The sequence below is a fragment of the Leptodactylus fuscus genome, chromosome 1 (genome assembly GCF_031893055.1).
Source record: "Leptodactylus fuscus isolate aLepFus1 chromosome 1, aLepFus1.hap2, whole genome shotgun sequence".
Taxonomy (NCBI): domain Eukaryota; kingdom Metazoa; phylum Chordata; class Amphibia; order Anura; family Leptodactylidae; genus Leptodactylus; species Leptodactylus fuscus.
This window is the reverse complement of record NC_134265.1, coordinates 58831160-58849432: the sequence shown is the minus strand read 5'-3', so window position 1 is coordinate 58849432 and position 18273 is coordinate 58831160. Positions and strand designations below refer to the sequence as shown.

At 39.7% G+C, this 18273-nt stretch overlaps 1 protein-coding gene across 1 annotated transcript in view; it reads right to left on the bottom strand.

Moving 5' to 3' along the window:
• Positions 1-18273, bottom strand: part of XRCC4 (X-ray repair cross complementing 4) — a 252732-nt gene that overhangs the window by 127274 nt on the left and 107185 nt on the right. Inside the window, exons 4-6 of the mRNA XM_075271309.1 lie at positions 5188-5354; positions 4227-4370; positions 3624-3712 (exon numbers count right to left, since the gene is read on the bottom strand). Coding sequence (XP_075127410.1) covers positions 3624-3712; positions 4227-4370; positions 5188-5354 — 400 coding nt within the window. The remainder of the gene's footprint in view (positions 1-3623; positions 3713-4226; positions 4371-5187; positions 5355-18273) is intronic.

The following is an 18273-nucleotide window of genomic DNA, read 5'->3' as shown; positions in this document are numbered from 1 at the left end:
GTCTGCAATTTACAACCCGTTCTTAGGTTTTCCCAAAGATAAGAAGTGGTGGCTATAATGTCTAAATGACAGGATTATTGTACCATCTCACACAGCATAGTACTGCACAAAATTGTTTGAAATACTCAGTTTGATGCCATGTAAAATGGACCAATGTTATCTGTTGCAGCACTGCTTTCGGCATCATAAATTGAGCTTAAATTCATAGCCATGTGTATGAAGTCCTCGTACCCCTACAAATCTTAACAACTGAAATTGCAACAATCAAAAAGAACAATCCATAAGGTTATGGAAATTGAGGAAGCAGCCAATTTCAGGATCCTTGTACTCTTCATTTCAGGTACAGCTTGGTGTTACATTGGTTTGGTGAGATTCAAAAGTGAGGTTCTCCAAAGAGTCACAAGACAATGCTGGAGTGAATGTTGCTCATGCTACCATGGTCTGCAACATCTCCCAACTTGGCTTCCATTGAGCCCATCTGGGATGCCACTGATCGGCAATTGTAAAATGGGCATGCCTGATTTGTGTGCCCATATACATTCAGCATGGCATAACATTGCTGAGAAAGCCATTAATATGTTTTTCTGCATGTGACGCTCACACTCAGATACTGAATAAATTGAGATGGTTTGAATATTTTCCTTCCATTTCTTTACACATCATTAACATGTCTATGGATCTGTCATTTCCATAATTCCAAGACTTTTCCTTCTTGCGGCTGCAATTTCAATGCTATATAAGAGGAAAAGTAATATTTCCTATTTTCCTGATACTATATAAAATGACAAAGCTATTTGATGCCCATTTGGCTCATTTATTGCTACTGCCATAAAGCAAACCGGTCTTTCTGCTGCACTGTCTATGAAAGTGATACAGGAAGGATGTGAGTGACTTCAATATGGCGGTTCACGGCTAATAATAAAAGGACACACCTAAAAAACAAATACATTAGTCCCCTCCACATATGTTCATTTCATAAATAAATTGAGAACAGGGCTGATGACTGAGGCTTAAGGTGTAGTGTATAAATGTGACAAAACACAGAGAAATGAAGCAAGTCTTTCCAATGATGAACAGCTCAGGACTGGCGCACGCTTACTTGTTGACCGGCCTTGGAAATGTTTAAAGCATTACTTTTATTTTCTAGACAACCTGCACGCATTCTTTCCAGCACGATTACATTGTAGTAAGAGTTTATAAAGGAAGCAGGTGTACAGCTATATTTACATCTCTCATCAAATTCACAGTTCACCGATGACGGATCAGTTCACTTTTCCTGTAATAGTAATAGATCTGCATTGCACAAGAGATTTCACATCCCTAAACCTTGGATGTATCAGCAACTATTCTACTATTTTACAGGGTGTAGTTCTCTTTAAGTGCATCTACCGAAAAGTAATGACCTTCAATAATGGTGTAAGGAATTGCGTTCATGGCAAATGACTCAAAGTCATGTGTTCTGCAACAGTCTGCAACAAATGGAGTTCATTGCTGAATGTATGCATCTATTATTAAACATGGAAAAGGCAATATATGGGTACTAAGTCTTACGCTAGGTTCACCCCTGCGTTCAGATTTCTGTTCCTGGAGTCTGCTTGGGGACTCCAGAAACGGAAGCCTAATCTGCTTAAAAAGCAGTTACCACGGAAAGCCACGGACCCCATAGACTATAATCGGGTCCGCCTGAAAAATGCAGAGAGAAAAGTCTTGTTTGCGGAATGGGGAAAGGAATCCATGGGCGCTTTCCATGCGCAGATGTAAACACACCCTTAAAATTTAACAGAAAAGTGTCGGTCATCTGCAACTGTGGACTATCTGACTGCAGCATTTATGGTAAACTGTGGACTAATCCACTGCAACATTTACAGCAGGTTGTGTATTGACAGACTATAGTGTTTCCTCCAGACTTTAGATTGATTTAACTGTAAGATTTCTAATACTCTGTGGATGGATTAATTGTAATGTTTATGCTAGGCTGTGGACTGACTGCAGCATTTACACTGGACTGTGTACTGACTGCAGCATTTACACTGGACTGTGTACTGACTGCAGCATTTACACTGGACTGTGGACTGACTGCAGCATTTACACTGGACTGTGTACTGAATGCAGCATTTACACTGGACTGTGGACTGACTGCAGCATTTACACTGGACTGTGTACTGAATGCAGCATTTACACTGGACTGTGGACTGAATGCAGCATTTACACTGGACTGTGGACTGACTGCAGAATTTACACTGGACTGTGGACTGACTGCAGAATTTACACTGGACTGTGGACTGACTGCAGCATTTACACTGGACTGTGGACTGACTGCAGCATTTACACTGGACTGTGGACTGACTGCAGAATTTACACTAGTCTGTGTCCTGACTGCAGCATTCACACTAGACTGTAGACTGACTGCAGCATTTACACTAGACTGCGGACTGACTGCAGCATTTACACTAGTCTGTGTACTGACTGCAGCATTTACACTAGACTGCGGACTGACTGCAGCATTCACACTAGACTGTAGACTGACTGCAGCATTTACACTAGACTGTGGACTGACTGCAGCATTTACACTGGACTGTGGACTGACTGCAGCATTTACACTAGTCTGTGTCCTGACTGCAGCATTCACACTAGACTGTAGACTGACTGCAGCATTTACACTGGACTGTGGACTGACTGCAGCATTTACACTGGACTGTGGACTGACTGCAGCATTTACACTAGTCTGTGTCCTGACTGCAGCATTCACACTAGACTGTAGACTGACTGCAGCATTTACACTAGACTGTGGACTGACTGCAGCATTTACACTGGACTGTGGACTGACTGCAGCATTTACACTAGTCTGTGTCCTGACTGCAGCATTCACACTAGACTGCGGACTGACTGCAGCATTTACACTAGGCTGTGTACTGACTGCAGCATTTACACTAATACTGTGTACTGACTGCAGCATTCACACTAGGCTGTGTACTGACTGCAGCATTTACATTAGGCTGTGTACTGACTGCAGCATTTACACTAATACTGTGTACTGACTGCAGCATTTACACTAGGCTTTGTACTGACTGCAACATTTACACTAGACTGTGGACTGACTGCAGCATTCACAGTAGTCTGTGTACTGACTGCAGCATTCACACTAGGCTGTGTACTGACTGCAGCATTTACACTAGGCTGTGGACTGACTGCAGCATTTACACTAGGCTGTGTACAGACTGCAGCATTTACACTAGGCTGTAGACTGACTTCAGTATTTACAATAGCGCTAGGTTCACACTAAGCTTGGGAACCCTAAAAATGGAAACCCTATCCGCTTAAAGAGTGTTTACCCACTGACCCTATAGGTTACAATGGCTTCCACCGGGATTCCGCCCGAAATCTTCTCCCCCTGCATACGGAATGGGGTCCCCAAATGGTCACCCAACACTAGTGTGACCACAGCCTAAACTGTGCACTGAGTTCAACATTTACACTAGACTGTGGACAGACTGCAGCACTTCTACTAAACCAGACAAGATCATATATATTAGGGAACTGCCTGGTTTTCTATTCTCCAATACATTATATATTTTATTATTATTAATTTATATTATCTTATATATTTATCAGCTTTATCATACCGGTCTCCTCTTTAACCTCCGGAGTTTCCTCATCTGTTGAGCCATCATATTCCGCAATAGGTAAAGTATCAAATGGAACGGAACTGTTGCTGTGGAAATAAAGAGAAATATGAATGGGACACAGAACTAACAGCCAAACGTAGAGTGCCAAATGGCAGTGCGCTATTTATGTAGTGTGAATGTTCTAATACAAGGTGTATCAATGACACACAACATAGTGTAGGCAAAATAACATGTCATGGCAAAATAAGCTCACTTTTGCTCCGAGCTGTCCATTGTTCTGTTCTATTAGGGGACTAGTACAATGAACAAGCAGACTGATAAATAGCGGTTACATATAGACTATAATGGGGTCCATTGGATGTCTGTCGTGTTTAAACTGTACACGTGATGGACTTTTTGGCCGCCATTTTCAGGGAGAGTCTCCAATGCAGATGTGAACATACTGTGAGCCAGAGCAAGCTTTCCGTATCATTCTACATCATATTGTTTAGTAAATCTAACTTCAATTTACGGTACCAGATGATAATAAGAGACAAGAATGGTAATATCTTCTGTAGATATCCCCACCCCTAAAAATCTACAATTAAATTACACACACACCTTTTCTCTGGCACTTTTTGTTCAGTCTGTGACAACTTCTGATTCAGACTTCTAATTTTTGCTTTCTTCTCATTTAGAACCAGTGTAAATCGAGTATAGAGATTTCGCTCCAGCTCTTCTTTGCTGTCCACAAATTTATCAAGTCTACAAAATAGAGAACATATGTTACAGGGGATGTGGGCATTGTATCCTCATTATTTGTTAGAAGGTTTCTCAAAAATAGGCTGATCTAAGCAGTGGCGTAACTAGGAATGGCGGGGCCCCGTGGCGAACCTTTGACATGGGGCCCCCCTCCAAAGACCCCAACCGACTGCCCCTTTTCCCCCTGCGATGCTGCAGGCACTATTATGCCCCATGGTGTCCCCTGTACACAGTATTATACCCTATAGTGGCCCCTGTACATAGTATTATACCATATAATGGCTCCTGTACACAGTATTATACCCTATATACATAAATACTATTCTATAAAACAACTTTAATAAGGATGTCTGGTAGATGAAAAAAAATGAAAAGTGATATTCGACAACCCCACTCTGGCACTTCTTGGGTCTAAGGTAGTCTTTGCTTTCTGGATCTTCTCAACAGATAGAAATTGGCTGAGCGATCCACATTTCCGTGTGTCAAGAGAGACCAGAAAGTAGCCCCAGGTGGGGGGAACCTGGGAAACACTGAATCAGAAGTGCTGGAGGATCAGCGAGGTGAATATTACTTCTAAGTTTTTGTTTTTTTATTTGTCCTTCTAAACCTTTTTTTATATATATAAAACTATATATATATATATATATATATATATATATATATATATATATATAATCAGATTTCAGCACTGACTTTTAGATGAAACCTGTAACTCAATCAGCTGCTTCATACAATTTTACCCGGTTTAAGTTCATTGAATTGTGACAACACATGACACATTCTGCATGTTGCTACATAGGAGAGCATGTAAAAGACTTACTGTTCATGCATGTCATTCCAGTCCTGCCGCAGCCTTTCATTTTCTTTCAGCAGATGTTCATTTCTACTATGTAATTCTGTTGAACAGTTCAGGCAATACTCTATTAACTCTTTGATGATTGCAGCGGGGTCCAGGGCATTCCTGAGTCTGAGCGATCCAAGCTTAAACTGTAAAGACAATAACATATAGTAGCATAAACATATTGACATACATGCAAAGCTGACAAAAACTCATCTGTGTTTGCAACCAGAACCAGCCAAATGGACGGGCCTGTACCTATGTACATTATTAGACTCCATTCACTTCTCATTCATGACAAAAAGGAGGTATATGCCTGGTACATTTCCTACTGCATACTTTAAGCATACCCATAGACCCCTTTCCAATATACTTAAAATATGTTGAGTATCCTTTTGGCATATGCTGGACCACTATCGGCTATTAACACCTTTGTTTTCAGTGTATAGGAAACTGCACACAAAAACTATACTGTGAATGATTATTTTAATGGCTTACACCAGGAAATAGACCCTAAAGTCGACCATCTAAGGTATATGGGGGTCTCAGCCAGTTGAATTTTCACAAATGAAGTCCTTTTGTTCTCAGGGGAATAAGCTGCGGCAAGACCTGTTTGACCGGTCAAGGTGGCTAAGCTTGCATGTGTGTAAAATGGTAAGGGTAACCCATTTCCATTGTTGTGCTCTAAGTAGAGGACTTGCAGTTTGTGAGCAGGAGTCCTCACTCAAGTCAGACTTGCATGTGCATTGTCTTAATAAAGTGTTCGCTGTGTATACTGTATGGTTCATTGATACAGATGAACTCAGCTCATATATATATATAAAGTATATAATAATATATATATATATATATATATATATATATATATATATATATATTTATATATATTTATTTTATTATTATTGTTATACATCAAAGCAGACTGCATATACTATAGATTTCAAAACGAAAAATTCCCAAGCCCAATTTTCCTGGGAGACAAAATAGAAAGAGAAAAAAACGTTTTAACCACTTTATCGCTCTAGTATATAGCTAATATAATGTATCTTTCTTATTTGTATTACTTCTTGCTTTATGTCTCTAGAAAAATATATCAGCAGTGTGGCGCAGAAAACTGAAAATGCATGGGGTTTTTTTGTTTGTTTTTTTGCTGTAGTTTTGCCTAAGAAGATAAATGATTCTAATTATCCCAAGCGCTCATAATGAAAAATGCCTAGTAATAATGCACAAAGTGATTATAGAAGTCATCACTATGGTTAATTGAATGGTAACAAGTAGATGGTCATAGTTAAGACATAACAGAGAATACACCTTCACTATATATATTGTATCATTCCTTTAGAAGCGGATTCTGGTTTCAGCAAATAAAGGTTATTCATTATGTAAAGATAAATGTTATGCAATTTTCCAATATACTTTTCTGTATAGACAGGCAGGCCTGAGGATAGCATACAATAGCCCTCAGTCACCGATTGACAGATTTTTCCATATGTGCAGTAATAGGGAGAAATCTGTCAATCAGAAACTGGATAGCAGGGAGAGAATGCTCATAGTTTTTATTGAATTGCATCTAAAGAAAAACTTTTCAAAACTGTGTAAACTCATAGATAAGAGAGAATAATAGAACAATGTCTTCACTAGAGCCAGCTGCAAGGCCAGATGGACTTAGCAGGATCAGGACCAAGGCTATCACACCAAAAGCTAGTGTACAAAATAGATGCACTGCAAACTAAGATCAAAGCAGGAAAGCTACAGCAAAACATTCATAAGCTGGGTAATCAGGAGAGCACAAAATAATCCAAAACAGAATGAGATGAATATACAAATTCAAGCTAAGATCAAATCCGAGAGTTCACTGTCAAAGCCAAATCAGTAAGTGAGTGGATATCCAGTAATACATGCCAAAGTCAGTTACCAGCAATACAGTGGTCATTTCCTTGTGGCCCGGGCATGTCGGCTCTGCCCAAGGCCTAGAAGATCGAAAGACACAGGGAAAGAGCATTCCAGAAGAAGATAGAGGCATTGCTTGAGAGTTCTCTCGTAGCATTGGGGACCCCCCCAGTGCTGTTTAAGCGCTGGGGAACACCCCCAGTGCTGCAAGAGAACTCATTTTCATACCGAAGAAAAACGGGATTTCTACCAAACGGCAGCGTGGAGAAGACATCTAAAGGTAGGAGAAGAATAGCCTTTCTTAAGGCTATACCTATGTGTTAGTCAGAAAAAAAAGGGTATCCAATTATAGGATCCCTTTAAATACACATTCTGTGATGACAGCCTGTATTCCGGCAGTGAAATGTACATGTCCTGCTCTATTACTGGAACTCTAAAAAAAGAGAAAGATCACCTATATTCAACCTATCCTATGAAAAAAATAATAAAAATCTAATTAATGGGATATTCTTTCTAAATATCTAGGATATGGCAGCTACCTCAGAAAACAAGCCTACTCACAGGACATCAGATCACCTTACTCTGCAGTAATAAAAACACCAAGGACATGTCATACTGGACTGTGCATGATAAAAGTCTCTGGGATGAAATGTCAATGTAACATTAATGAAAACTACCATGAAATATATAGAAATCTATTAAAATATGATATTGCTTGTTGACACTATTGAAATACTACCAGCGTGTTTGTAAATCATGGCACGCACCGCAAGCTGAGGCTTAGTCCACCGAGAGACTCATGAGGATAGGGTGAAATTTGTAATAAAGATTAATTTATAGAAAGCGACATATGTGATAGTTACGATCCAGTATCGGGCTTCACTGACCTTCATCTGAATTACACTTCACAAAGGTAGATAGGTATAGGAAGATATCTCTCGAAATGTAATTCTATAAAAATAGTGATACCCATGTCATGACCTGCTCTTTTGAGGCAGGAAATTTGTTATGTCCACATGCTGGGGACAGTGCTCCCTATTAAAGGGATTGTCTGAGATCTTAAAACATATGGAAAAAGTCAAGCAAGGTCAAAAAAGCAGGAGAGTCTAAAGATCCCCGAGTCCCCTGCCACCCCTGTGTTCCTTGCCAGTCTTTGGTTACTTGGTTGTAGCTATTACATACTCATCTACACACGTGAGTTCTGCAGCCAACCATTGACCTCAGTGGTCGCAGCCAAATTGCAGACGGGGATATCATCACAGCATCCAATGCAGAATGGCAGGACCAACGACTGTCAGCACCGGAAAGGCATTGGATCAAACAGGTGGTTCTTTGCTTATTGCATGCCTTTGCTCTAATGGTTTATAGTGGACTACCCCACTAGATTGATACCATTAGAGACTATTAAGTCACTTAATGTTGTCAAAATCTAGTTTTTTTTAGCATAAAAAGGCCACAATCCAGTGGATTGTAACGTTTGAAACACCACTTGGGACAAAAATGGTTGAACCTGGCATTTTAATGCTGCCCTTGCTTCTTACTGAAAGGGGGATGGGGTAGGGTCATCCTCCCCAACTGTCACAACCTGAATTCTGGTAATAAAATTGTGTATTTTTCTGGTGGGGATTTGATCTGTGTTCTGTGGGTGGTTTCCTTGCCATTAGTCCATTCTGTTTGTGCGTTTCGCATCAGCCTTCAGAGTATACTTGAGGTTCTCTGGAGCGAACCTCAGGTGTTGGTCGTTGTCATTATCCTATGGGACGATTCTGGGGCCTTTATTAGGAGGAGGGTTGGCTTCATTAGTTGCCGGTTTTCGTGGTTACCACCTAGAATTCGTGGCTCAGGGAGGAGTAGTGTTTTGGTAGTATTACAACTGACTAGGAAGTGGTGTGAGTGTTGCCTTGTGTGTGAGTCTGGTTTGTCCCTCCATACTTCTACTCTAGCCTGTCCTTCAGTTCTGTTTGCCTGGCACTATCTTGTTATTTGTGAGGTTTGAGTTCCAGTTTGTTTTGCCCCAGTCCTGTGTTATTCCTTTCTTCACCTCTCCACTGTCCCTCTCCTCATTCTCTTGTTGCGTATTGTGTTGTGCTGCGTGTCCGTTGTCCAACACATCCCATCCTGTTTGTTTTGTCTGCAGCTGCACCTTGGTATCTTTAGGGGTGACCACCTTAGTATCCCCAGTCCCTAACTCTCTTGTAGCTCTCGTCCTATCTGTCAGCTAGGCCTTCGTGTTAGAGAGTCAGGAGTTGTCGGGGCCAATACTAGCTTGGGAACAGCTGACCACCACCCACAGGCAGGGCCTAGCTAGCCGCTGTAGCGTCAGGGAAAGTCTCCCTCCCCGTTCCCTTAGCGGTCCAGTCTGCAGTCCGGATTCTGGGTCTGGGCATAGACACGAACGTGACACCAACAGATTTATCATCACTTCTGCTCCTTTCTGGCATATGTTCCAAACTAGGTGCATGGATACCTGAAGGCTGTGCCTAATTTTGTTATAAATTAGGCATACCCTCCAGTCGTGTAAGGTATATTAAGACTGACATGGGAAGCACCATTCTTGACAAATGATGCCAATGTCTTTTACTGAATTGGAGAGGGCCGCCTGATGGACTACATGATGATATTTCTATGGCTGAGCCAGACAAAGAGCTGACTCCTATCATCTTTGTGAAGTTGTCAAAATTAATTCTTAAGATTGAAGCTGCCCATAGACCTGGCCCTGACTGTATCAACCTTTAACAATTTGTTATAGTTAAGTAAATACTTATAGAATAAAAGATAACCATGTAAAACATTGTTCTGACAAGTCTACCAAAGTAGGAGCAGCCCTAATAAGTCTCCACTTTGGCTCATAGAGTGGGGCATCGAGGAGGAGAACCCCCATCTATGAAGTCTAATGTCTTCATATGGTATATGTACACGTTTTGCCAAAGAAATTTTCTAAAACATGACTTTCAATTATGATAGGAAAGTAACAAATGAATCCCTAAATATAATAGCTAATAGCTGTAACATAGATGACCATTTGTCTTGGAGCTTTACCAACACTTGCATGGCACACTTATTTAAGTCATTTAAATTCATGCCACACGCTGGAGGAAGACAAAAGAGCTGTAAATACATGAAGACAGATAACTGGTTGTCTCTAATCTCATAATTAAGTGAAGGATTAAATGTCTAATAACTTGCGACATGTCTGATCTGTGTATGAGTAAGTGCGGGGAATGAAGTGTTTGCCGGTGATAACATGGACTGATGGGTCATCTCATTGGGGCTAGGCTGGCTGGCAGTATATGGACTCTTCAGTAATCCCATTAGCAGGTCAGATTCCAATGTCTGCCTCACTGTGCCATGTGCTGCGGTCATAGATGTTGTCATATGAAAGATATAAAGTCATTTTATAGCTAAAAATGAGAAACTTTTTTGTACACGTATTCTGTACAAGTGACATATTAGCAAAAAAACAGGTTTGGGTTCTACAAATCATGTATCATATTTTTCGATAGATATCTTTTCGTTACAGTATGTAATACAGTCTTCTGTATATGTTCAATAATGGAGAACAGAGACGCGACCTGCCACTTTCCCAGTTACTGCTATGAAGGTTAGCAATGACTAAATAAGGTTTCATGCACTACATGTGACATAATGTGACTTGTATAGTGAATTACAACCTGTATGAAAATAACTATAATTTGTATCCTTGATGGAGGTTTTCCACTGCACATGATCATATCCTATAAATAGTAATAAAAAAACAAATCTAACATTTCCTTCAGCTTTTTATCTCTATTGAATTCTGAATTGTGAACTAAAATTACCAGAGGGGTTGTTCAAACTATTTCTATAAATTTAGTGTGAATTGTGATGGTTAATAGATATGCTGCCAATAGTTAAAATGGAGAGGAGCTATGCAATAAAAATGCAGAGACACAAACATAGACATGATGCTGCAGCTAATAGTAAGTTTTCTATGTCAGCTCAAATGCTTTATTTACATACAATACTGTTCAGTACTTATGTGTAAAGCTGTTGATGCTGAGTGAGAGCGAGAGAGAGAGAGAGAGAGAGAGAGAGAGAGAGAGAGATTAGGAAGCATAATCTACTGTTTTCCTAATTTACTGCCTATGGAAAACCTCACATCAGCTAGTCCCCACTTATTAGACAAAAGGTAATAACCAACAATTAGAAATTGAGCTCACAAAGGGAAAACCTGCTAAAACACAGAATACATTTAGGGAAATGTCCAGATGTCTATTTCTTTTACCAATGTAGTGCAGACATACTCCACACCACTGTTCAGTCAGTGACTTCATCTGCAAGAGATATAATGGTACTCCTCTAGTGCACACACAGCAGCTTATCCTGAAAAGTCATCTGACAATCTCTGTTAACCCTTTGTTATTCCTCCTAGAATTATTTGAATAAACAACAAGACGGAGTTACCAGGTGAGGTTGTTCCTACACTGTCACACTACCAATGTCAGACTATGTAGGGACACACCCCTCTGACACAGGAAATGGCAACACCCAATTGTCAGTTTACTCATAACACATCTCTAGAAAGAATAACAGATTAAGGGCCCAATGCAGAGCTACAAGAAAAGATGTTCCAGAATAGGGTTTTTTTTTTCCTTTTTTATGGGTGACACCATATTTTTTACACATTGAGGACAGTAGAAGTGATGGGGTCCACTTTAGTTACTGGAATCCTTTGGGCATGTAAAAGGGTACTTTTATAAGTTGAGTGTTGCTGACTATAAAACGGGAGACAGGAGCATGCACCGGTACATCGGCACTCACTATCTCCTAAGAACATTCAGTGCTGAACTATACAAAGATTTCTTCTTACATAGAAAATGAGCAGAGTATTGAGCAATTGCTGTACTATCTGAGAGACATTCTGCTTTCAGTTGTGCAGACATTTGGTTTTATTTTTTGAAGTCGAACAACTTGTACTCTGAAAGGACTGGCCATTCTAAAATGTCTTATGTACACTGCATCTGCCCTATAGACATTACTTATACCAACCTGCATAGAAGGTAACTTTAAACAATTAATGTGGATTAACCCTAGGCAATAATTCCTTAACAAAACTGCAGCAAAATGGAATGTCACATATTCAGATTTTATCATACTTGTCATACTTGTGTCGGTTTTTGAAAGGAATAGCTCTGCTATATTTTCAGGAGACCATCCGCAACCTCATCAGGAGCATGCCCAGGCGTTGTAGGGAGGTCATACCTGTACGTGGAGGCCACACACACTACTGAGCCTCATTTTGACATGTTTTAAGGCCAGGCCTCCATTGGTTAATAAATTTGATTTCCATTGATGATTTTTGTGTGATTTTGTTATCATCAAATTCAACTTTGTACAGAACAAAGTATTCAATAAGAATATTTCATTCATTCAGATCTAGGATGTGTTATTTGAGTGTTCCCTTTATTTTTTGAGCAGTGTATATCAGAGCTCAGCTTCTCTCCTCTATCATATAACCCTATATATGACAGAGCTCAGCTTCTCTCCTCTATCATATAACCCTATATATGACAGAGCTCAGCTTCTCTCCTCTATCATATAACCCTATATATCACAGAGCTCAGCTTCTCTCCTCTGTCATATAACCCTATATATCACAGAGCTCAGCTTCTCTCCTCTATCATATAACCCTATATATCACAGAGCTCAACTTCTCTCCTCTATCATATAACCCTATATATCATAGAGCTCAGCTTCTCTCCTCTATCATATAACCCTATATATCACAGAGCTCAGCTTCTCTCCTCTATCATATAACCTTATATATCATAGAGCTCAGCTTCTCTCCTCTATCATATAACCCTATATATGACAGAGCTCAGCTTCACTCCTCTATCATATAACCCTATATATGACAGAGCTCAGCTTCACTCCTCTATTATATAACCCTATATATGACAGAGCTCAGCTTCTCTCCTCTATCATATAACCCTATATATGACAGAGCTCAGCTTCTCTCCTCTATCATATAACCCTATATATCTCAGAGCACAGCTTCTCTCCTCTATCATATAACCCTATATATCTCAGAGCACAGCTTCTCTATCATATAACCCTATACTGTATATCACAGAGCTCAGATTCTCTCCTCTATCATATAACCCTATATATCTCAGAGCACAGCTTCTCTCCTCTAACATATAAACCTATATATCACAGAGCTCAGCTTCTCTCCTCTATCATATAACCCTATATATCACAGAGCTCAGCTTCTCTCCTCTATTATATAACCCTATATAACACAGAGCTCAGCTTCTCTCCTCTATCATATAACCTCTTCTATCATAGGGCTCAGCTTCTCTCCCTATCTATATACCACATAGCTCAGCTTCTCTTTGTCTATTGTATTTTGTTCTCACATGGGGATTCAGAAATTTCCTAAAAACACAATAATGATAAACCCTTAAATGGGAAATAGCTTAATTTAACAGCAGAACATTTTAGAAATGTAAATTTCTCTAAAGAAGTAAAGCCCAGGCACAACTGTTTAGACCATTAAGACGAGCGCAGCATACCATACTAAAGAAGCAGAGATCACGAACCCTTTGGGAGCAGAAAGAAAGCACGTATAAAGCTTTCCAAGAAAATATGTTGGGGGCAGAATTCTTGGAAAAGGAAATAACTGTAAAACATAGATATCTAAGGCTGTTTAAAAGGTTAAATTCGGTGATCCGAACCCTTCAATTCATCTAATTGTCTTTATTATAGAGAAAAGCATATTAAAATTAAACTGCAAACCAATCCATCACCAACATCCACCATGTAAGTAATGCAACAGGCAAATACAGAATGTGGAACACTGAACTTATTCTTATTAGAGCAGATAACAGTCACATAATATGGACAGGCACCCATCAGTGAAAAATCGTTCTTTAACAACAAACGTGATCCATACAAAAAAATAAATAAATCTGCGGAGTAGATTCCAAATCAATCTATATCCTGATATTTTAATGTTTTACATATGATATGCTTATTTCGCTAGTGAATTTCAGCCCTCTTAATGTAGCAGTGTGAAATTTGCAAAGAATCTGCAACAAAGTCTGCATGTAGATTTTACTGCAGATGAAGCAACTTTTCTCGTAACTGCAAAAAATAAAACAAAAAATTGCTACAAATTTTCAGTAAAATAGTATTTTACCTCTCATTGTGACCCTGGAGCTGGAATGAATTTATGCTTGGACCAATCATTTGGATAGCGATGTTTTATGTTCTTGTTCCTGAACAGATTCATCTCCTGCTATAAATAGCCTTACCCTCTGGTGCCCTATACTCATATCAATCTAAATTAGTTCCAATTAGCTCTGTGAGGCTGTGATGTTTACACAGATTTTTTTTTAATGGATTTAGGAGTCTTTTTAGTACCAAAATATGATACAAAAAAAAAAATACTGACAGTAAAGTTCTATTGTTTCAATTTGTCCATATGCAGCCTCTAGCACCTGGAAACGTTTTTGTGCCCCAAAAAAAAGGTTTCCAGGCTGCATATGGACACTGGCAGTTAGCTTAAAAAACCTTTTCAAATGAATGGGGCTTAGGGCCCCTTCACACGGCGTAAGCGCTTGGCTCATCCCGAGCCGTACACGCGAGTGCTTCTAAACACTTCCCATTCACTTCAGTGGGAGCGCTCGTAAAGCCGGCTTTACGAGTGCTCCCATTGAAGTGAATGGGAAGTGTTTAGAAGCACTCGCGTGTACGGCTCGGGATGACCCGAGCGCTTACGCCGTGTGAAGGGGCCCTTAAAGCTGACCGCAGGCGAGCTGTCCTCTGTCCAGTTTCCCCGGGATGTAGGACGGAAACCTCTGGGCGAACAGCGGTGGTAGTGTGAACGTCCCCTAAGATGTCCAAAAGGAAAGACAATGTTTTTTCCAGGGGCACAGACAAGCAAAAATTTGCAGCATTGTACCCTTTACATTGACATTACACCATATGTCTTCTATTTACAGTCATATGTACTGTGCTGCTGTAATGACGTCTACATCGTACACTACTTGGCAACTGTCATGAATTTGCAGAGATTGTCCAGATTTTTCTACAACAATCATTGTAAATTCAACTTTTTGGGGATAAATTCCTCATCGATTATGGCTTATAACTATGACATATACATTACAGGTGGTGTAAGAAAAAATGTAGTGTAGTGCAGAACAAAATACCCCCAAGAATCCCCTACCAAAATACTCCCCATAAAGGAGCGCACAATACCTCCCTAGAAGAGCCAAATTCTACCATGCAGCAACCATATGACCCCTATCAGTGTCAGCCACATGCCACTTGGCAATGCTCATAGACTGTAAGCCCTCGCGGGCAGGGCCCTCTACCCCACTGTGCCAGTCGGTCATTTTTAGTATATCTACCTGTATATTTTGTGTATTGTATGTAACCCCCAAATGTAAAGCACCATGGGATTAATGGTGCTATGTAAACAAATAATAATAATAATAATAATAATAATAATAATAATACCCAACTCTACAAGAAACAGATTTCCAGGTCCATACTGATTCTTTGGTGAACACTTTCTGCCGGTCAGGCTTATGAGTATCCCTCTGATGCTATTACTGCTGTTATCTCTGCACTTTTTTTGCTAATTAAAGAGTGACTAAACAAACAACTTTTGCTTTTCTGGCAGCATTTGTGTCATTAATATATTTTGTAATATAATTTATGAATACATTTTTGTTACTTTCTGTAAAATTCTTGCTTCTGAATACAGATAGGCGGGCTCCTGTATAATGCAGGGAAGCTGAGGCTGGAAATGAGCCATTCAAGCAGATATATCTTGGGCATTTTAAAACCTAGAATAGCATTTCTGATGTCAAATGAAAGAAGATATTCTCACTATTCATATGCTAAGACTGCATTTCTTATTAAATCCAGAGATTTTACCCAGTTGAATATGATAAGGTCATAGTCGCGTTTATGACTAATTGACCAATAATCTAGGGTAACTGTCGTTGACCTAATTAATAAGGCTGAGGGTCGGCGGTCAAGAAATCACACCACTCTATGTGTTGGTATTCATTCTTCTCTCAACCAAAGAATGTATGCTGATGCACTTTTTATTGAGAACACAGGGTTAAATAGTATCAGAGGAAGGAAGTGATACAACAACAACGTAAGTTTTCATATTCATTGCTGATTGGTATGGTACATCTCAATCAAACAGAAATATATATATAGCCAGCTGGTCCCGCTTCTGCGTGGTGACTTTGGGTCGCTGTCTTGTGGCAGCAACCCAAGCATTTGTTTTTCTTGCACCCATCTTGGATACAGGCACCATCTTATCATATAACTTTATAGCAGTTTGAAGCATAAGCAACTATATCTAGCATTCAGCTTTAAAGGATAACAATGTTTTTCATACATTAAATGATTATAAACTTCACAAATACACAGTTGGGATTGGCATGTAAATGCAGCTGCTCCCAATTCTGACACTATTAGTGATACTGCTAGGAATAATACAGCTAGAACTGTGATCTTAGTGTCATATAAAAGCTGAGAGTCTCTAGGTTATAGGCTAAGGCCCCAAGGGACGATCTGCAGAGTTAAAGCACTGCGGGAAAAACCACGTCAGGAACGCATCACGGTTCTTCCCACAGTGCTTTAAGCTGAAACTTCACAAACTTTGCAAACTTTATATACCATTATATCTTTGGCAAACCCGCCGGTGTTTCCATAGATATAATTGTCATGCTAATATTATCAAAATCGCTCCAGTTTTGGAAATTGCAGCGTATCCGCACTGCAGTTTTTACGGCAAAGTGGGCATAGGATTCGCATGAATCACATCCACTTTGCAAATACAGTAAAACTCTGCGATTTTTCCCCTCAGTATTTCCGCTGCAGGCAAATCGCGGTACTTCCAACCCGCAAATCGCGGTACTTCCAACCCGTGGGGCCCCGACCTTAAAATGCTGAGATATATTTGCTTGTAATGATTTCCCTTCCCTCAGATTTCTCCCCACCCATACACCTTCTGAGAAGCAGTGTACAGATTTCTACTGATAATAGAGAAACAGTGGAAAGAATAATTAGGGACACAAGTGGATTTCATGGCAGGATTTCACAGGAAGGAGCCAAAATGAGTTAATGAAGTGTATTACAAAAAATTTTAATGACATAAATGCTGCACAAAAAAAATTTTTTTTTTAAAGTTTATTCATGTGCAGCTGATAATGAAACATATTTTTTCACATGTTTTTAATTTACTGATTGTATTTATTTCTTCTTTTCTTTCCTGTACATGGTTATGGGGGTGCCTATTTTGTCTGGACTGTTGCTCTAGTCCCTTAATAGCACCTCAGAAACCTGATTTATAGGGACAACATAGAATAGACCACTGTCTGGAGATGAATCATTGACCTTTACAGGCATGCTCTTTGATATGTTCAGAGGGGGAGGAGGTGATGTGTGACCAGGGACTCATGTGTTATCTTTTTATTGCAATTCTGACTGTGATGATAATGAAATAACTACTGACAAGTGACCTCTGCAAAAAAGGAAGTGGGAGCCAATTGTGAGGCTCAGTGTGAACATTGCAATACTTCAAAAAGATAATGATATTCAACAAAAACAAACAGCGCCAAAATGTAGAAAAAATAGAAAACACGCCATTTTGTAATGATACACTCCCTTTAAAGGGGCTCTATCATTGGGAAAAGTTATTTTTAGCTAAGCACATACTTGCATAGCCTTTAGAAAGGCTATTCCACACCTATCTTTTGTATGTAAATCACCTCAGTAGTCTTTGAATGAGTCCATTTTTATCCATATGCTAATTAGCCTTCTCTGTGCACTGGAAGTCTCACCGTGCACTCCTCTCTGCTATTCTCTATGTGTCATTATGTGCCATTATGTGAGTCATTAGCAGCAGCAGCCTCTGCTGTACATACACAGAGAATAGCAGAGAGGAGTGCACGGTGAGACTTCCGGGGTGCACAGAGAAGGTTTATTAGGATATGAATATAAACGGACTTATTCAAAGACTACTGAGGCAATTTACATACAAAAGGTAGGTGTGGAATAGCCTTTCTAAAGGCTATGCAAGGATGTGCTTAGCTAAAAATGCCTTTTCCCAATGATAGAGCCCCTTTAAAAACAGGGAAGAAGAATGAAACAATAAAGAGAAAGATA